The 21,575-nt window shown below is 42.3% G+C and overlaps 1 protein-coding gene across 4 annotated transcripts in view; it reads right to left on the reverse strand.

Annotated features, from left to right (window-relative positions):
* Window positions 1-21,575, reverse strand: part of adamts17 (ADAM metallopeptidase with thrombospondin type 1 motif, 17) — a 126,267-nt gene that overhangs the window by 77,778 nt on the left and 26,914 nt on the right. For 2 of the 4 annotated variants that reach the window (XM_071488160.1, XM_071488158.1), the window contains exons 4-7: window positions 13,883-14,055; window positions 11,915-11,998; window positions 11,297-11,454; window positions 2,597-2,640 (exon numbers count right to left, since the gene is read on the reverse strand). In XM_071488160.1, coding sequence (XP_071344261.1) covers window positions 2,597-2,640; window positions 11,297-11,454; window positions 11,915-11,998; window positions 13,883-14,055 — 459 coding nt within the window. Of the gene's footprint in view, window positions 1-2,596; window positions 2,641-11,296; window positions 11,455-11,914; window positions 11,999-13,882; window positions 14,059-21,575 lie in introns of all 4 variants that reach the window. The other 2 variants (XM_071488157.1, XM_071488159.1) reach the window with 1 other exon arrangement.

The raw sequence follows: 21,575 nt of genomic DNA on the forward strand, positions 1-21,575 counted from the left end.
TGACATTACATAAGAGGAGGTACATAGTGTAACTGGTGTCTGAGACAACATCATGTCAGACATTATCCTGGAAGTGCTGGGGTAGTGAAGGAACTGAATTTACACAAAGGACGGCACAACTGTTGTTGTGGTTATGACTGTATCAGACAAATAATAAAAGACTCACCAAGGATCCTTCCTCAGTTTCTCATCTGGTGGTTTCCTCAAACCAACCCACCCTTACCAAGAGTGCATCTGGCATACCCTGGGTAGGGCACACTTCACTGCAATCTGCACCGCACTGCCAGCTTCACAAAAATAGAGCCTTTAATCTGTTTTCCCTGCCTGTCCAAGTAGATTCCACTTCAACAGCTAGAAAACCAAAGCTCCACAGGCGTTTTTTTAACACTACAGGCCATATCAAGTTATTATTTTTGTGTCTTTCACATTTTTGTACACACACAGTCAATCAGAATCAGCCAGAAAGAAGACATAGACCATGCAGTGGATGTTTGGAAACCTTGGACACCTTATCCATTATGAGATGGCTCTTTGATTGGACAGGGAGGCAGCTGTATCTGCCATTATACTAAACTATGAAGAGAATGGGTCTGGCTGTATCACGTTGTCACATTAAAAAAAAACACAATCTAAGTATATATAAATACCCCCAAACCTAGAACCATGCAACTTTGCATGAAGAACTCATTTTTTAAAATTAATACTCCACATGCAAATTCATCCAAATGCCTTTGAACCTGATGTGAAGCTTAATGGCTCCTGACAACAGAGCAGCAACTGAAACTATGAGGCCAGACAGGAAACCAGACAGCCAGTCACACATGAAACAGACTCGCTCAAACACTAGTGTGCATACACACGCTTGCCTGCATGCACACACACTCACACTCTCACACACACACACACACTCACACAACACACTCACACACACACACACACAAAGCTACTCCTCATAAAAGAGATTAAAAGTTTCAAGCAGCCCTTTCTTAATTTCAGCTTTAGACACTGGCTGAGTGTGGAAACATTTATACTCACTGCTTGAAGAGGGGAATTCCTCCTCGTACGAAAGTCAGCAGATTTACTGGACTCTGTTCGAAGGTGCATTTTATATGACAAGGCTTCTCTGTGACAAACACCTCTCAGGCTTTGCTGCTCTTTGAGGAACTCAGGTGCCAGTATATCACAGTGCCTGACTCAAATGAAATATGTGCACAATTCCTCTGATTTCGTTACTACTTTCATTCTGTCTCAACATAATTTACACTGCAAGGAAAGTTTGTGCCCTTTGTTAAACTAAAAACACTGAGCCAAACAAAAAATAAAAAAAGATCTGAGCTCATATGGTCAAATAGGGAAACAAGTACAAAAGAAAACTGCTTTGGCTTTTATGGCTTGAGGCCAATTCTTTGACTTCCAAGGGCATAAATCACAACTGTGAATGGAAGAGGTCCAACATTACATAATACTGAAATAGAGAGGTTCACAGAGGCAGAAGAAATTCATGTAGGAAAAGGAACAGGATTACACAGAGTGGACCTTCCTTCAGCAACCCTGTCTCCTATAAAGAAGATGTTTACATACTACTAATTTCTTTTGCCTCATACCTTTTAGAAGAAACAGAATTTCTGCCTGGATTATATTTACTGGTACATTTGTTTCCAATTTAGGAAAAGTGATGTTACTATCCAGGTTGGTGGATGCTTTGGACCTCAAAGCTCAGGACAACAGAGAAGGGTTCACGTCCTGCATTCAGTGTGTTGTTGGGAATATGAAACTAAAATACTTGGTTTGTGTTGGTGGTTTTGATTAAACTCTGAAAATGTCAACATGTCCTTATTCTTCAAGTCACAATCTGTCCCTCATCAGAACCATAAAAATGATAACCATGTTTTAGTTGCCAATAAAAGGTTGTGAAGGAAAACAAATTAAATATTTTGCCAATAACCTTTTCGCATAGGAGGCTACATTCAAACTGACATAAGTGCAGTCATTTCAGTGAAGCCACTATGTTGACAATACCTGGCAAATAAATTCAGGGTTATCCGGGAAAAGCAATAAACCTGTCTCTCCACACTGCGTTGATGCAGTGATGTACAGGTGCACTCCCAGACCTCACTGCTGTGGTTACAGGTACAAACTCAGCTCTGACCACACCCAACTACACCGTTCAGAGGTACGAAGGGTAGAACCTGGACCCAGTTAGACTGAATATGATATGGGGCCTGTCCTAGTTGAGTCCAGAGTCAGGTCTTGGTTACTGCAAGCTAAGTGTCCAGTGAATATTCATACTCTGCTTCTCTGACAAATGACAGAGCAACCAATCACAACTGTTGATCCCACCCCCAGAGGCTGATTGACAAGAAGGAGGACCATCCACACAAAGGGTTAAGACCTCTAGGTCTGTGGTTTGACTGAGGTTTGGGTTACAGAGGGTTTAGCGTCAGCAGTGGAATAAGACTAGAGATAAATTATATCAACGAGGGACCTCACAAATATATCATATCAGTACAAGTGTGTGTGTGTGTGTGTGTGTGTGTGTGTGTGTGTGTGTGTGTGTGTGTGTGTGTAAGAGAGCCGGATACATAAATGTACTCACCCACAGTATCACAGGGTTCATCTTTATGGACGCAGAAATCTGTCCTGAAAAGGAAACAAGACAGAGTTTACTGATCTATTGAACATTAGGTAACTGTTCATGTAGAATCCACCCACACTGGGCTAGGGTCTGTATAGAGGTTATGCTGTAACCAACCATGTTGAATGGAAAAATTGAGTTTATAGCTATTCTGAACGACCACACTGGAAGGCATGATGAAGAGCCAGCTGTCATGGAGAGGGGTGAGACAAAATAATTGTTTAAATATGGGTATAACAACACAACATTTCCAACTGGAAAACATTGACAGTGTTGTAAACACATTTACAGTTGTAAACACTAACAGTGTCAGAGGTGGTTGTGTGAGGAATGGAAAAACAAGAGCCAGAGAGAAATTCAAACCCTGCTTACTTTCTGACCTCTTACAGTTCCATTAGCTTTAGGCTCCCACTTACACTTAAAATTGTGATTATAGGATACACCCCACCTCTTGCCTGGGCTGACTACCGGTAAATCCCACTGCAGAGGAAGGTTATCCTGCATTCTTCACGTTAAGATCAAAACCAATGGTAGAAGAACATTCATATGTTTACAAGGCAAAATTTCCCAGAAAGGTTTTCTTGATATCTACAGCCTGGGGTAAAAGATGTTGGTCTTAAAATATTCTTGGAAATTTCCAGAATATTGCATAGTTACAGGAACTTTCATTGTTCTCCAGATATTTTGGGGGAAAAAGTACTTGTGGAGGATTAGTGCATGTTTCCTGAAGTTACCGTTTTAGTAATCACAGTTTACCATTGGGAAATAAGGTTAACCTGGTCCTGGCCTTCTTGTGGCTTATAGTTTGTGCTAAATTCAGTAGAAGAACAGCTGTGATAGAGTTAACTTAATCTGCATGACTTTCCACCTCTAGAGACAACTCTTGGTGAGTAAAGGAATTAAGTTTGATGTTGAACTCACAATATTTCTTCTAGACTGGTAAGTAAACGGTAAAGTGATGAGACAGGCGGTGGCTAGCTAACACTGGCTATGCAGCAATAGCAAAACTTACAAATAGCTCTTTTAATGTTTACTCAGGGATTAGAAACCTAAGTATGACCTGACCACTGGCTTTGCTAAATTCAGCCCAGTCCGGAGCCCTGTAGAGTGTTCAGGACTTTGATTCCAGGTGCTGGCCCAAGATGGGAAATAGTAAATCATACATATACATAAAACTGTACATTTGACACATTTAAAAATGCATCTTCTCACTAGTGTCTGGCTCCTCCATCCTAAAGTGACATTTATACCATCAAAAATGGAAGCTTTTTAAAAGTGCTAACCAGGGATGATACAGTAACTTCATTCTTGCACCACAGTAGCAAGTATTTATGTTTTATGATCACAGTATATATACAAACTGTTAGCCTATTTAACCCTGTTGAAGTCACCCTAGATATACAAAAATGGAAATATTTCCAGAGCTTAGATTTTTGAACAGCACAAAAAATCTTCCAGGTCACACTTAATCAATATTAGGAGCCTGAACATAGTCACAACAATATAGTGTTTTCCACTATATTTGCCAGGGTTCTCACATTGGCAGATGTCCTTAGATATCATTATATAAGGAGTAAATGGGGAAAGACAAAGGCATCACAGGGTTCCTTGATACTGTTCTCATATTTGCACTGGAAAACCGATGCATGTAGTGATGTAAGTACATGTAAGAGAGTATGTGAGTAAACTGTGAGCTCCCATTTCACTGACTTGGTCATGGCAGCAAGCCATTAATCTGTTCAAAGACAGCAATAAGCCAGGGACACGTTTATGTCCAGTAATAACATGTCAAAGGACACTGTAGCAGGGGGTGACCTGAACTCTCCACCTGGAGGGCAAAAGCAGTTTCAACTAGAGGAGGCTCTTCTTGAAGCAGCTCAAAAAGGCCCTTGTTTAACCTTTTGCAATGGAGAGGCCACGTTTCCCAAACATCAGCCATAGCAGCAACTGTAAGGGCACTGCAGCATTCTGAATCTGGCCCTGTTCAATCTGTAGTTCCACAGTTAGTCGGGTTGACTGGAAACATGACTGTGACACTCTGTCGTTGCAGCAAAAGCTGAGGCTGGTTCAACTTTTCTGCCAGACAACGCTGCATTTTTTCATGCAAGGCTCAAGTCGGTTTGAATGTGGCCTTAGAGGCAATACAAAATGCTTTACAGCTTTAATCTGATGTGATCAAGCGTAGCCAGCCATGCTTATCAAAACAGTCCATTCAACTACACCACACTCTTGCCAGATGATAGGTCAGGTGTGTGTGTGTGTGTGTGTGTGTGTGTGTGTATGTTTATGACTCTGCAGTCATAAACATTTAAAGCCGCAGGTTTTTACGACCCTGGGCAATGCTGAGTGTGCTAGCACTACAACGACAACAGCGGAGGAGGAGAGGTTTCCACTGACATGTGGGAGTCCTCAGCTAGGTGTGAACAGCTGCAGGTTGGACTCTGGGAACTAGACCTCAACAAGACCTGGTTGTCAACATGTGTAAGATTGATGAAATGCGATGCTGTGTAAATTGTGTGTATTGTGCTCATGGTTACAGGCTTTTGGAAGGACCAGAACCTGGCCATGACCTGGTGATGATGGTTGTAAAGGGGCCAGTAAAAAGGTAAAGACATAAAGAGGTGGTCCACACACTCAGTTTTGAAAACTGCCAAATATTTAATAATGTAACTACAGATGGAGAAGCAAAATTGTCTTGTCAACCTTTGTCAATCCCGTGACTTCATGTCGACAGCTAGTTTACATCCTCTGCAGGTCAGCAGAGGCAGTGAAAATAACCACTGTTTGAGTTAGCTATTTCAAAACCGGAAGAAATAGGAGAAAAGACAAGGCTCCTGAAAAAACCTTTGAACAATCTGCTTTAGCAAGTTCCGTGCAGATGCATATAAGAAATATCAAATGGCCACTACCCTGCAGTCTTAAATTAAAGCAGAACATGATCAACACATTGTACATGAACAACTGTTTTATGCTGGGATCAGACTTCACAACTTTTTTTGCCTTCCAGGTTGAGCACAGTGTCAAATCAGGTGAGCGCACAGTCATTCATTCATGCCATGACTTGGTCAAGTGACAGATTACATGTTGAACCTCGACCAATTAAACCAGCTTTCACCACTTGTGTAATGACCACTGGCTGGTAAGAGGTTCAGTAACAGCACCAACATCCTGTTGCTTTCCATGTTTAAAGTCAAGCTAAATAATTTGGACACACATATACTAAAGAGCTGTTTCAGTCTACAGTCTTCATTATGTGTCACCAAAAATAGTCAAATATAAAGATACTGAACTGTGTCTAGTCAAGTCCTCACCTCAACTATATGCGTACAGAATTACACAGTGAATGAAGCCTAGGTAATGGAGCTATGAGCTGTAAGAAGCAGTGAGGGCCTGCCACGGGTTTCCACCAGCATTAAGAGGACATGGTGACACAGAGCTGTTTGCCTTCTCAGGAGGATGCAAACTTTTGAAGCAGGACATAAAGGGACCACTGTCGAGGACACTTCCTCTCACAAACACTCCAGACGACTGGTGTAGAAGGCTGGACTGAGTTCAAACAGGAGCTTCAGTGGTAACGAGTCTGAGCTGACACATGATATCCACACACAGAAAAACACACATTATATTGTGTGAGGAGAATTTCTTAAATAAATGAACAAAAAGAGATTATGATTATTATAAATTAAAACGCACATCACACATTGATTAGCTGTCACATAGTGATATAGTATTATAAAGTATTATAAAGAAAAAAGGTATGCTCCTATTCCTACAGTTAGTTTGAACCAAATACACGATAAAATAAAGAGACACAATATGGCAGCAGTTAACAGCAGCTGATGACATTTTTAGGAGGTGCTGGCAAAGCTGCTAAAACAATTCATTTATATCTATTTACATGCTGATGGGCTCCATTTTCATGAACTCAGGCACACAGCAATAATCCCCGTCAAGTCTGGTTTCTTCACCATGATGCACTGACAGTTTAAGAATCCCATGGAGAGTTTTCCTACAGTGAAACTTGAGGGTGTGGAGATTTGCTGTTTAAGACCTACAATACTTTTTTTAAATCACAAGTTTGTAAATTTCTTGTTTCACAACCAGTTTCGGTTATATGAACAACACAACTCTATCTCTCTCTATTTTCTACCTTGGCCAGACCCGTTAAACTAAAGATGGCACATGCAGTTGTTGCCCCAGAAAAATGGTGCGTTTGGATGGAGACACCAGGAGAGGACTGCTGGGACTTATTAGCAGATAGAGAGGGAGAATATTGAATCATTAATGCCAATTTTGATGTGCACATACATGGGGAGGTTTGTGTGGTTTTGTATTGCAGCAGTCTGGTGCTGGTCTTCAGACAGCTTCATGATAACAGGTGTGTTTTATTCACTTTGGAATATGTTTTCAAAAAGGTCCATTTCAGATGAGAAGAATCATGTGGACGAAAGACCAAAATGGGGAAATAAGGAACAATATATACAGTGGGTCAATTTAGTATTTCACTGGAAGCACTCAAAACTGTTTCACTGGTAGTTCCTGTGGCACAGACACCCTTAGGTGTTCTACTGGATTCAGATCTGGAGACTGGGGAGGCTACTGAAGTTCACTGAACTCACTGTCATGTGGATGAAACCAGTTTGGAAGTAGCCGTTAGAAGATGGTGAACTGTAGCGGTGAAGGGAAGCACATGGTCAGCAACAATATGGTATTCAAACCATGACTGATTGGTATTAAGGGGGCCAGTCTGCAACTGTCCAGTGTTGGTGAGCCTGTGTCCACTGCAGCCTCAGGTTTCTGTTCTTGGTGACAGGAGGAACCTGACGTGGTCTCTGCTGTTGTAGCTCATCCACCTTAAGGTTCAATGTGTTGTTCATTCTGATGCTTTTCTGCTTATCGCAGTCGTAAAGAGTGAGTTACTGTAGGCTTTCTGTCACCTCCAGCCAGTCTCAACTCTCTCATCAATGAGGCGCTTCATCCACAAAGCTGCTGCTCACTGGATGCTCTTTGATTTTCACATTATTCTGAATAAATTCTAGAGACTGTTGTGTGTGAAAACCAGGAGATCAGATCAGAAACACTCTGACACCAACAATCACATGATGGTCAAAGTCAGTGAGATCACAGTTTACCTCATTCCGATGTAAACCTGACCTGTATCTGCAGGGTTTTATACATTACATCAATGCCACGTGATTGGCTGATTGAATAACTGCATGAAAAAGCAGGTGTGTAGTCCACATTTTTAGCTGGAGCTGATGGAACTCAACTCCATAATCAACCTACAAAACAGAAATCCTTGTCAAAATAAGATTAGACTAGCATGCTGTCTAAGAACTGTGATGGATGGATGGACAGATGGATGGACAGATGGATGGATGGATGGATGGATGGACACAGACTAATCAACTTCTATCTGGCCTCCACATACTGAAGTGGCATTTCATTATTCTTGGCTGGAACACTTAAAGAAACACCTCAGAGCGGGTGTACCTGTAGAAATGTGAAATATTATCTCCAACAACACTTTGAAGAATATATTTTAATAAGTTTTCTAAAATATCAACCTTTCATCAAACAAAGTCGAAAGTATTTTGTTCTAACAGCCTTTTCATGGAGCTTTAATCTGGTCTCTGTACATTACCTGTGAGTGACATGAACCAGTCACCAATATCAAATATCTTGTTATTTCCTCCCAGGAGGCTGTTAATAAGCTGTAAGAGATGAACTGTAGACATATCATCCATTCCTAAAACTGTGGCAGATTACACACACACACACACACACACACACACAGAGGATGCTGAGCACCCATACGCTACAGGAAACCTGAGAGCAATGTGCTTTCATTTGCCTGCATGCTGCCTCACTCTCTCACTGACTGCTGCTGGCAGCATCCCTATCCTTCCCTTCCAGCAGACACTGGTCCTGACGGCTCCTGTCCACACATATGAAGCTTCATGACAGAGGTGGGGTGGGGGAGCAGAGGTGGGGCGGGCAGCTCAGGTTCATAACAAACCACCTCAAGAACAAAAGGCCACAGTGCACATGGCCTTATCCTTCTCCTTGCAGTAAAAGGAGACAAGATTGAATCAGAGGACATGAGTACTCATTTAAACAAAGCCTTCCTTTCACCCCCCCACTCCCTTTTTGACTTCCCAGATAAAAACTATACAGACATGAAAAGAATGTGACATCACAGCGGAGGTGGATTAAGTACACAACACTAATCAAAGCACAGATACTCCTGATCGAATATCACTCCAACACAAGGTGTGTTAGGGTTGTGTGAGGTACTAGAGTCAGTGTATTTATTAGCTGCAGTAGATTCAGATCAGCTCCCAGTTTAGAGAAGCTGCTGGGGCATCAGCTCAGAAGCTGAGTGATGTGCTGCTGTGGACGGGGTCAGCAAAAAAAAAGTATTATTTTATTTATTATTTATGTATTTTAGCCACTTTAAAAAATCCCCACAGAAAAAATCATTTGAAGCGTAGCTTATTTTGAATATTTGCACTGCCTTAACTAGCCCTTTTCTTTTGAACTAATGTTGAACTACTGTATTCCTATGCACAAGTGCACTGTATTACTCCACAGATCAGCTGTTTGAGAAAGTGTAGGTGCACTTGTGGCGCAGGAATACGGCCGTTCAACGGTTGAAACATGAAGTTCCAAATGAAAGGACTGTTTGATGGCAAGAGAAAGCGGAAGAAATATTCAAAATGAAGCATACGCTTCAACTTATATAAGTTTTTCTGTGGGTATTTTTTTAAGAGGCTAAAATACATTTTTCTGCTGAGCCCGTCCACAGCAGCTCATCACTCAGCTTCTGTGTTGATGCTCCGGCAGCTTCTCTAAACTGGGAGCTGATCTGAATCTACTGCAGCCAATAAATACACTGACTATGGATAAGTACCTTACACAACCCCACGTCAAAAATAACTATATACTATCACTTTAATTAAAATTTTTATTTGACTTAAAGTACTAGAGTACTTGTTCTTTTTTAAAGTATTGATTTTTCATGTCAACACATTGTATTGGTCCACATTTACAGAACCTAATGACTCTAAAACGACTGACTGACTGACTGACTGACTGACTGTAAAACCTGTACAATAAAAAGCTTGTAGAGTATGTTGTAAAAAAATGGCCATAAAAACACAACTGAATCAGTAAAACGAGCTGCTGTCATTTGTGTAGGGGTTCTCCTGTGACAAACACATCTGATGGTCTATTGGATTTTGGAAAATAAAAGAAAATTAATTCTGCTGCCTAAAAGCTTTTCTTCCAAGTAACAAGTACTTCATAGAAATGTAGTGGAGTCAAAAGTACAATAAGTGGAGTAGTAGTCAGTCAAGTTTCCAAAAAATAAAAATAAAACTCAAGTACAGATACTTGAAAAATACACACAGTACTCTTGAAACTATAACTGATCCTAGAGTAGCATTTCTAGTCACTGTTTTTCATCCAACAGTAGCATATGTCAATGAAAACTACAATCAGAATCAGAATCAAGGTGTGTATTGTGTCTTTTTATTCTTACAGTTCAGAAACTTGCAAGAATGAACCATTTGTTACTACTTCTCTTGCACAAATCAACACTAAGAGGACAATGTCTCACAGCCTCATACATGAATATAAACCAATGTCCAAGTGTTGTTTCCCTGGATGTAGATCCCTGTGCAGTTTGCCATAATGGCCGTCCCTGATGGCTGCTCCGTGTTTAGATTCAGAGATAAGTATTTGAAATTACTCATGTAGAAACCATGTTTAGTTGAAGAGCAGTAGGAGGCTTGTGAAACTTACCCCCAAGAGGCGGCAAGCAAAAAGCTAACATGACCCCTGTAGCTATAATAATGTGCGAGGTTGAAATAAACCAGAACTATCGTTTAAGTGGAGGATCTGAATATTTCTTCCGTGGAGGGATTTAAAGTCCAACTGAAGCTGAAAGTAACACAAAGTAGCATCTAGTATAGACTGATGGTGATAGTGCTGATGGACGATGAGCTCCATGATGATGATGCTTCTGCCTTTGCAAATGCGAAGATGATATATGGCTTGTTCTCCCATTAATGTGATTAAGAGCTGTTTCTACACTGGAGTCTCTGTCATCCAACGGTGTCAATGAACTACAATGTGTGTATCATCAGTTCAGAAACTTGATTGACTGATTTTGATTGATTATTGTGAATGCTCTGATTATTAAACCCCCCGATCATATTGACTGTTGGCAGTTCCACATGTGATGACAGGACGATGTGGATCTGGATCTGGAAGAGATCACACAACCACGATCTAGACGTCTAAATTAGTCGCTTTCCACCACCGAACATTTGATTGCTGGTAAAATTCTGAGACTTTTATACAGTGAAGAAAAACTGTGTCTCTCTGTCTTCCATTGCACACACACACGCACACACACACACACACACAAACACACACACACACACTGAATATATTCATGACACCGGAGGTATTTTAGGTCTGACACCGCACTGTAGAGATTAAAACCATGGTGGAGTTACGGCTGTTTGCTGCAGTCTCACCTACTGTGTCTTACCTTCTTCATCATGAGGATGAGAGCAGCTGCCCAAGATCTGAGATCACATTTAATACATTTATGATTTAATCTCATTCATTCATCTGACAAAATGTACAGACCTGGTGACCAGCACTGCAGTATCCACTGGAGGGATGTCATCCCTCCCACCAGGAACATGGTTGGTGCCGAGGTACCGTGGGCCCCCGAACTCCTGATACTGCCAGTGACAGAAGCTCTCCAGAGAGCGCTCTCCATGATGGCCCACCTTCAGCTTCTCCTGAGGAACAGATACAGAGCAGCATACTTAAATCCACATAATCACAGAACCATTCAAAGCTTTAAAGACAGTGATAAAAAAGAGAATCATTTCCAGTGTGTGTCCTACATCACTGGGTCCTGCTGCCTGGTGTCTCACACTTTAGCTACCTCATCTATTTTGGGACACAGAAGCTTTGACTTGCTTCTGGACCAAAGTTTAAAGTTCATGTGCTTGGATACTTTACATCAGATTAAACTCTACACATGGATGAAATAAAAAAAAGGAACTAATTTAGTTCACAGGGAATCTTCACTTTGGAGTCCACAGGAAAAAAAAAGAAAACCTCTTTCCTGAGGAGCACGACCTTCCTCACACACACACGCACGACCACAGGGTGTGTCCATCATCTGCTGGCAGTCGGGTTGTCAGGGTCAACAGAGTTAAAGAGGAGTCAAAGAGGGTGAAAAGTCAGACTTACAGGGCGGCTGTGAAGCAACACCAGCTTGGTGACTCGAATGTTGATCCTGACTCCCAGACTCTGGTGGTGGAACATGTTGTAGACCTGCAAGAGGTGGAACAACACAACTGAAACCTCGCCTGAAACAGATGCATCTCTCTGGCTCTGAGCCTCCGTCTGAGGAAGGCCGGTTCTCTGAGGCCTCATTTATAAATCGGTGTGTAGGATCCAGGCTTAAATGCACATGTGCACAAAAGAAAATGGTGTATACACAAAAAACAATCACTTCTAAAGCAGTGTGTGTGCACACCTCCATGCAGTTTCCCTTTATGGATCACAAGATTATCTCTCATTATTATTCATAATACTGTGACCTATACAGCTGTTCCTGGTCTCTCTCTCTCTCTCTCTTCTCTCCTCTCTCCTCCCCCCACCCCCTCTTTCTCCTCCTAAACCCAACCGGTCGAGGCAGACCCCCCCACCCTGAGCCCGGTGCTGTTGGAGGTTTCTTCCTGTTAAAAGGGAGTTTTTCCTCCCCCCGGTTGCCAAGCGCTTGCTCTTTGTGGGAACTGTTGGGTTTTTCTCTGTAACAAAGTAAGGTATCGACCTTACCCTGTAAAGTGCCTTGAGATAATGTAGATTTGGTGCTATACAAATAAAACAGAAATTAATGAAATTGACTCACAGTCACTTTAAAATAATACTGATACACATTGTTCCTGTGGAGGATGGAGGCAGTGTGTTACAGACAAACCAAAGTGTGAGGGCTCACGGCTGCAGCAGCTGTTCATGCAACAAACAGATTCAACAAAGTGATCTGACATGGAGGTGGATGCTCTGTTAAACACCATCAGCGATTTTACACAAAAAAAAAACTAGATGAAACCTGAAACCTTGGTGATATATGCACAGCATCAGAAGAAATTATTAAAAAGTACTGACACTCGTTCTGAAATTCTTTAATTCTATTTGAAATGATCTTGAATTTCTACAGCCGATGATGATAATTGAATCAGATTGCTAATATGGTGACCAGTACATCAGTATATCCATGCTTCACAGCAGGGAAAGGCAGAAACCAGACTTTTGTGATTCCTGCCACATCCTGGTATCTGTCCTCCTTCACTTAGAGCACACACACACACACACACACACACACACACACACACACACACACACACACACACAGATAGATTATATTGTTGCTCTGTGAAGCCACTCATGCCACATCATACTGGTCTGACAGTGGAGGCTGCTGGGACTAACACAGAGGTAAAGGATTAGCTTGTTACTAATAATTCAAACAGAGATGTTAGTCATTCTCCATTGCTCACTCCCTGTTCCCTTCCTCTACCACTGTCTGACATTCTGTCGACTAATTGGTTAATCATTTGGATTGATAGCTCCATCAGCAAATAATTAGGAGTTGCAACCCTGAGGGAATGTGTCACAGCTGATATAAAAACAGACAGGTTGGAGCTTTGTCACTGTCCTCTCCAGCTTCTCACTGTGCCTGTCTCTCCTCTCCCCCTGTTCTGGCCTCCAGAGCCTGAGCCAAAGCCAGAAGGCTCCCCTGTGCTGTGCTGAGTACTAAGCAGGTTTATTCAGTTGGCTGCTCCAGGCTGTTGTTACAGAGGGCTGCATGGGTGACAAAATAGTGATGTGGTTCTGGCTCATCTCTGTCACCAGTGCAGAAAACACCACAGCACCCAACAGTGAACGCATTTACATGCAGAGTCGTTTCCTGGCTTCGCTTCATGTTTGGGATGTTTCTGTGGAACATGAGAAACCTGGCGATGTGATTCTGACGCCATCCAGGTGTACGATCATCTGCATCACATCAACTGTTCGTCTTCACATCCTTAACTGAGTTACAGTCTGTACAACTAAATTCCTTCACTTTGGAAAATATCCACTTGATTTGTGTAACATAAAGAAGAAAAAGAGGATTTGAGTCAGGGGACTCTTATCTGTATGTGGGATTCTTACCATGTTCATAACAGTCAGCAGGAACCTCTGAGCAGCCTCAGCACCGTGGTACTGCACCATGTCCGAGTCGGCCACCACCACCGTCTCCACAGTGTATGCTTCGTGCAGGCGGATGGCATTTCTCTTGCCGCGACCCTCCTCCACTACTTTTGACCTCTTCTCCTTCTTCTTCCCTGCTACAGACGGGAAAACAGGCAGACAGGAAGACCAGGGTTAGAAACACTACTCACAGGTAAAGGTAACAGCAGCACTCACGCTGCTGTGACTCAGCTGCTTTTTTACTACAGGGGTGTATTTGTAAAATCTAAGTCACTTTGATTTTCGATGAAGCACCACTGAGCTGAGATTACAGAGAAGCTTCGTTTGTGGGGTATGTCCACAACGACCATTAGCGCTGTCATACTGACCTTATGAGACAACACTCAAACCAATATTAGTGCTGCGCCAGCGACCACTGTATTGACAGTGGGGGTCCTGACGTACACAGATTTGGCAAAAATTGCAAGATTGTCAGGCAAAAAAGTTGAGCCAAGTGGTAACATCCTCTGTTATAAGACTGACGGCCTTGAACTCACTGATCAAACCATCCGTCCTGGATCACGTTTCATTTTCTCACTAGTACAAGTATCAACACACCTCCACCAGTGCAGCCGTTTTTATGCTTTGTCTTTTTGGTCTGAATGTTCACTAACTGTTAAATCAGACAAGTATCCAAAAGAGCTACTTCTGTACTTTGTCTTTTTTAAAACTTGGCTCAGCTCCTTCTGTTCATCTCCCCAAAACCTGATGTGACTGACAGAAAAGTGAATGACACGATGTGGTAAAAACTCCCGACACGCCTATGCCACATTAACACGCTGAAGCTGTAGTTAATCAGAGATAAACCATAAACCTGCTGCTCCTGCATCAGCGTGAACTCAGCCACTTTCCTCCTCAGCATCAGTGTCCTCGGTCACATCTCCAGCTCTTGGACGGCCTTGAATTACATGATGCAGATCGACAGCGTGTCAGACTGCTCAACATGGCCATACTGTCCAATCTGTCCACACATGTCTCATATGTTTGAGTTAATTAACCAATGAAAATGTTTGAGAGAGGTTTATTAGCACAATAAGAAAACATGTAATGCAGTGTTAATATAACAGGAAAAAAAAAAAGTCAAACTGATAAAAACAGAACAAAAGTGCACAACCTGACCAGTGACTTTATCAGACTCTGACAGTTTCTTCATGACAAAGTGTTCCTCCCTCTGTCTGTGGATACGACACATTTGATTTGTGCTGCAGCTGTGGATGTGATGCACATAGATGAGCATCGCTCGTGTGTTGGACATGAGTATTTTTGTTCTGTCAACTCTGTAGTAGTCTTGGCTTCATGATTTTGTTGAAGCCTTCTGCAATTATTTTCCTGCTGTAATTATCTCTCTGAAGTCAGTCCGATCCTCCCAGAACTAAACCTGAGCACCATTTTAAAAATGTTTTTCATCTGAGCCCTTAAATCCCCACCACTTTTCAACACAGTGACGCCCTTCATCTCTTGGATGATGGCCTAGCCAAACCCAGAGAGGAGTTCTCCTTGATTTGTAACTCCCAGATCAGATGTTTAGTTTTTTATTTAGCACAATAATGAGGACACAATATGTTCAATAAAAAAGACACTAAGTACGATGCAGGACAGGAAGGAAATCTAAATGACTTACTAGAGTCCTCATCTTTAAAAACAATAATAATATTGTTACTCATCAGAACAAAACTACCCATTTTTTAATGTTCTATCTGGACGGACTAATGTTATAGGGGCACTGCTGGGCCTGGGTCTGGGTTTTCCTGTTGCTGTGGACTCTGGGGACCACATACCCCCGTTTTTTTTGCATTTAAACAAAAAAAAATCTCATCACTTATCACTTGTTACCATCAATAATGAGACAACAAGAATCAGAGGACGACAGTCATTGAACATCTTCAGCGCTCATCAGAAACGGGTGATAAGCTCAAACAAATCTGCTACTAAAAACCTGCCGTGTGAGGCAGAGAATGTGACCTCAGTGTGTTCAGAGTACCAACCAAATTGTGTCTGTAATGCCAAGAGTAGAAAACAGCCAAGTCATAAAAATCACCTTTAAACTGTAAAACAAAGTTACCTCACAACAGCTCGAGCAGCCCCAGCCCATGGGGCCGACGAGGAGCCAAACAGAGTGAGTAAAAGTCTCAGTGTGCTTCCTTCAAACAAAGCAGCTGAAACACCCGTTCCTGTGGCACCGGGGGGGGGGTGCCAGGCAGTATAAGTAACTTTCTAAAAACGACAATGATGTCTACTTCAGGCAGTTCTTAAAGAGTTAAAGTAGAAGAACTCTTTCTTTTTTATGCTTAAAACAACAACCTCAGTCACGTTTTCTATGTACAGCTGCAGCTCTAACCCTGTGATAGTGGACGGCTCTTCAAGCCCAGATTCCATTTCCAAGTTTAGGAAAAGTTTGAGTTTATTTCAAATATAATGTGGTTAAGTTATGTTAAGGTTTAGGCAAGTAAACCACTTGGTCAAGGTAAGGAGAAGACTGAGGTCCTGCTTTAGAAGCGGGGGCAGAGGTCTGTAGCTGGATGTGAAGTCGGACTGCGTGAGATGTTTGTTGTTTTGTGTTATGAAAACTCTAAGAATTCCTGGGGCTGTACGCCCAACACTGCTGCCAACCAAATTTAAGTCACTAAAGAAAATAAATTATCCTTGAGAAACAAATTATCTGTTAAGCATTAGTTCATTCACTAGCTATGCAAGAATGGATGCAGCCACACTCCTGAGGACATTAGCCTCTGGTAATCTTTCAAATCAAGCTTCACGTGGCTATAATTAACTCAACGAGACAAGACAACCTAAATGACAAAAGAGGTTGTTTGTCGTTGGGTGTTTTCTGGTCTGAAGTGAACGTGGTTAAGGTTTCATTAGGTTTAAGCAACTCAAACTACTCTGCGAAGGGTTCAGGTTAGAGAACTGATGGCTAGCGGTCAGTGCGTTAGATATTTCATGTCAGCTGAGCACCGAGGTACATGGGGGAACCAGGTGACAATTCAAGCAGAAAAATATTGACTAAGAAGAATCAGATGACTCTCAGCTCCCAGAGGTGACACTGTGTGCACAACTTCAGTCAGAGAAGCCCCTCGTTCCAGTGGAGGCAGAGTGTCGGAGTTGTGCCTCCTGTAGCCACTGGCTCTGCTCACTATCAGATCTTTTCAGACTCTGAATTGAAACCAGACCGTCAGTATCTCCGGAAACAGGAAGTGATCCAATGGTCTGGGAGGTTGGATTTAGAGGAGTCCAAAAGAAAGTGTGGTGTCCCGTCCAGGATGACGGGGGTTAGGGGAGATGTGCTGAGTACACAACTGAATGTTTTAGAAAATACTAGTGAATGGATCTTCAGGCTTTTTTCCCCCCAAATATTTGGTTAGAAAAAAACAATGTTGACTCTTGGTAGGAGACAAAAGACAAACCAGCATCAAAACCAGACATATTTTATGTCACTTTGGTCTCTCTTTTTTGGTGAGAACATGGTTAATCAACTAAATCAATTATTATATCAACTATTATAGAAATTATCTAACTATAAATGTAGGAATCTCTGTCTCTCTGTCTTTTTTTCTCTTTGACAAACAATAAACAACAGTTGTTGCTGAGGAGACGCACCCATATAACCAACATCATCGATTATGACATTGCATCATAACAATGGCTGCGCCTGGTACGGCTGCAGGCTGCAGCTACAGAGCTTGCACAGCTACAGAGCTTGCACAGGATCATCTGAAGGAGGATTTCAGACAGAAATTACTTATCACAGCAGTAAAACAGCTCTGCACAGTCACCTGAAGCAAAAGCATCCCAGAGCTCTGTTTCAGACGCAGCAAGTTTTATTCACTTTTCATCTCCACCCAAGCTGATTTATTACGATTATTAACAAACAAGTAATTTATGCAACGCTGCTGTTATGGTGACATAATGTTGCACCATGTATGAGTGAGAAACTAACATTTGAAAATCTGTAGATTGCTTCTAAAAATGTCCTTTCTGACGCAGTGATTTTCTTTAATCATGTGACTCCACAGATGAGATAAATCCACGTCAGACCCGTTTTAAGGTTTAAGTCAAGTTCTTCAGTACAAATACTGAGTATGATCAGGGAAAGGGCAGCTATGACATACAGTATATATACTGTATATATTTTATCAGCCTTAATGCATATAAATAGGATATTATATATAGAATATTAGGAAGGCCTCTCACTATAACCCAGCACAGTTCAACAGCTTCACAAATTACAGCCTCCAGAATGAAACCATTAAAACAAACCAACGGCAGCAGACAGCGAGTGGTCCGGAAAGAGTTGAACATATCCCACCTCAGCAGAAAAATGAGACTCCCAGCAGGGAGCAGAGAGCTACTCATTGTTTGGTGGGGTAATAAGAGAGAGGAGAGGATGTGTTTGAGTCACACAGAGACAAACAACACAGTGTTTTTAACTGTGAAACCAGCTCCAGCCCTGCAGGGCAACAGTAACTCTGCCTGCTCACAACTCTGTGGGAGAACATTTGCCTCATACAACGACTGTACCTCTGCTGCTGCTCAGACCTGAAGTAATTACTGTTGTTTAGAGATCCTCGCATGATAGTCACAGATGATGTGCCTATCTTTCTATAACCTGCTGATGCATCTCATACCATACAGATGACTGTCCTCTGTACCTGCATCAGAGAAGGAAAGGAACAGTCATTATAGGAAATCCTCCTGTTTACTGTCTTGGACATAAGACTTATAAGAAAATGAGGAGAAGCTGCTGCTCTGACACCGTGTCTACACAGAGAACACAGGAAGAGCTGCAGCAGCTCTGAGGCTACGTGGTTCATGCTGTAACAAGATTGCAGAGTGCAGAACCCACAGTAGCCTCTTCCACACCTGTAATCTGGAGATTTCCATAAACTGAACTGAACCTTGCTTTGGCACAAGGGTCCTACAGTGTTTCCACTGTATTTGACATTTCAGAGATATGTCATTAAATACATAGCATAAATTCTTGTGGTTGTTTTGGCTTCTAACCTCTGACCCTGTGAATGGCCTTCTCTCTCAGCAAACACTAATGAGGGCCTGGACATGTATGCTCTTCTCTTCTAAGTGGTGGTTGTCCTGCTCCATACAGTAAAATGATGGTTCCTGTGGTTGTGTTGTTTGTAGTCGTCCTTGTTGTGATATGACAGCACTAAACTTTGAAGTACGGGGAATTTGCTCTTGAGCAGAATCCAAACTGAGGTACAGGCTTTCATCCCCACAGCAGTGGAAACACAAGATGTATGTTACATTACGATCCTTCTGTTCTTGCAGTGAAGAACATAAAGTATCATTAAGGATAGAGACTGTTCATGATCAAATATTGTCGTTTTTGATTAGTTGCCAATCTCACAAACAGGTAGCTGGGAGGTGAGAGAGGACACAGAGGAGAGGACAGTGTCTCTTTGTTGACACTGTGATGAACTATGAACGACATCACTCATCCCTGAAGTATTTTCTTTCTGTCTGCATCGATTTGTAAACCTGAATGAACAGAAATCAGCTCAGGTCTCTGCTCATGTAGGTTAACACAGAGGAGGATGGGAGCAGAACCAACCCTGTGGTCTGCTGGGAGACCAAAGTGACAGCTCACCTGGGGCTCAGGTACGGCCTGTATCCTTCTCCTTCTCTTCCCAAGTGGCAGCCTAGGTCTGTGGATTACATTGTGGTCTAGTAGTAGCTGTAACTAGATCCTCTAGACCAATAATAAATGTTTTTACCAGTGCTACCTGCTCTCTGACAGACATGCCTTCACCAAAAGGAAGTGCCAAGAGCAGCATCTTGTGCAGCGAGGAATTGTTTCGAAGTAAGATCAGAAATTGGACCTGATGCTTTGATGTGGATCAAATTACAGCAGCTCCTGTAAACATGTTGTCCTCTGATCTGATTTGTTTGACTAACCTGGTTGCTTGTGGGTGTCGCACATACTGAGTGTGTCCCTGTGTTTCTGCCTCCATCTCTGTCAGCCATTACACAGGTTTGATGTTTCCACATACAGGAAGATGAGGCAGTGAGTCTAATGCAGTGTTTTTCATTTACATAGATGTAGTATAAAAACATGGGCCCTGTCTCACATCGGGCGGAAAGCCCAACATGTGTGTCTTCACTAGTTTCAGACTGAAGCAGTTTTCATTTTCCCAACAGCAGATACACTTGCATCCGTCTGAGCGACTATGGGCGTGGTGGTCTTAAAATGAGGTGTGGTCAGGCGCATTGTTGGCGCATTGCTATGTTGAGGCAGCAGTAAGTGACTGGCCAACAGAAACCTGGTCTGAAGTCAGTGGTGCAGTATTTCTCTGGTATTTCAAGGACACATTGTCAAGATTGTAATATGCACCTACATAGCCAGGCACACAACGCCTGTTATGCACAAGCAGGGTGTGCCACAGTGTTTCCCATTCATCACCTCATCAATATGTCCCACAACAGTTTCATAATGAACCAAAACTGTTTTCACACTTCTCATAATAAAACATGAAACATGTCTGATGTTGTGATTTGTGTCGGGACTGAGCTCACTGGTCAGTCACAATATGTAATCAAGTGCCCACAAATACAATCTAACTGTATGAAACATTGAGCCACTATGATAGAAATCCATCTGGCTGTTAAAAGGGAATGGGAGAGGGTACTCTGATTGGTTTATTGCATGTTACAATCAAAACACTCACGTGATCAATTAAGAGACTAAGTTCAGCCCTCTTGAACCAGGCCCTGCAACTGTGTGACAGGTTTAACTTAAAACAGTTGTGAACTGAACCACGGGGGAAACCCCTTGTGATCTGCCCCCACCCGGTGTCAGAGTATCTCCTGAGGGCCTTGGGGAGTGGAGGTAAGGTGCTGTTGACCCTCTCTCCTGTCATGAAGGAAGTAGATGCCTGGGCTTCATTGTTGCTTTAACTTCCTCTGGACTTTTCCCCACTGTCTCAGATTCCATTCATGACGCAGGAATTTCATTACTGCAGACAGGACAGAACAGGCCGCTGCTATAAGAATTATAATTAAAAGGTTCAGTCGTCAGGAGCAGCAAGTGAAGGACTGAAAGCATTCCTCCTCCACAACTGATACTTTTGTGAAGGAGAAACTTAAACCCTGCATCGACCACACCTCACGCTGCAAACACACACATGCAGAGCTACATGGAAGGTTTCACAGACTTCTTGGAGAAACGTGTGAGTCCACATGGTCCTGCCATGCAGACCCGTGGCCTGTTTTCTTCAGCCTGCACTCCATAACTCATTACAGTTGAAACCCTGCCTTTCTCTTGGGCCGTCACCATCAACCCCATTCTGTCACCTTTTTTTTCACCACTCATCATCTCCATTCACTAATCATCCACATCCACAGCTCCCCAACCAGCCCAGCTTAGTGACTTAATGCCATTCACTTATAAAAAGCTGAAGTTTATTTTCTCTCTAGCTGATTCTTTCATTCTGCATCTACACAGTCAAACAGACCAGGTTAAATTAAACTGAATTTTCAGTAGTTTTCTGAAAAAAAAAACAAAGAAAAAAAAAAACATGTTACTCTTTATTTCTTCACTTTCAGCCACAGTGACCCTCTAGAACAGCGAGTTCAGGAAGAAAGGTTGCTAAGATGTGCAACT

This window comes from Trachinotus anak, unplaced genomic scaffold (assembly GCF_046630095.1).
Source record: "Trachinotus anak isolate AG129_WGS33_773 ecotype Australia unplaced genomic scaffold, CSIRO_AGI_Tana_v1 ptg000011l, whole genome shotgun sequence".
Classification (NCBI taxonomy): domain Eukaryota; kingdom Metazoa; phylum Chordata; class Actinopteri; order Carangiformes; family Carangidae; genus Trachinotus; species Trachinotus anak.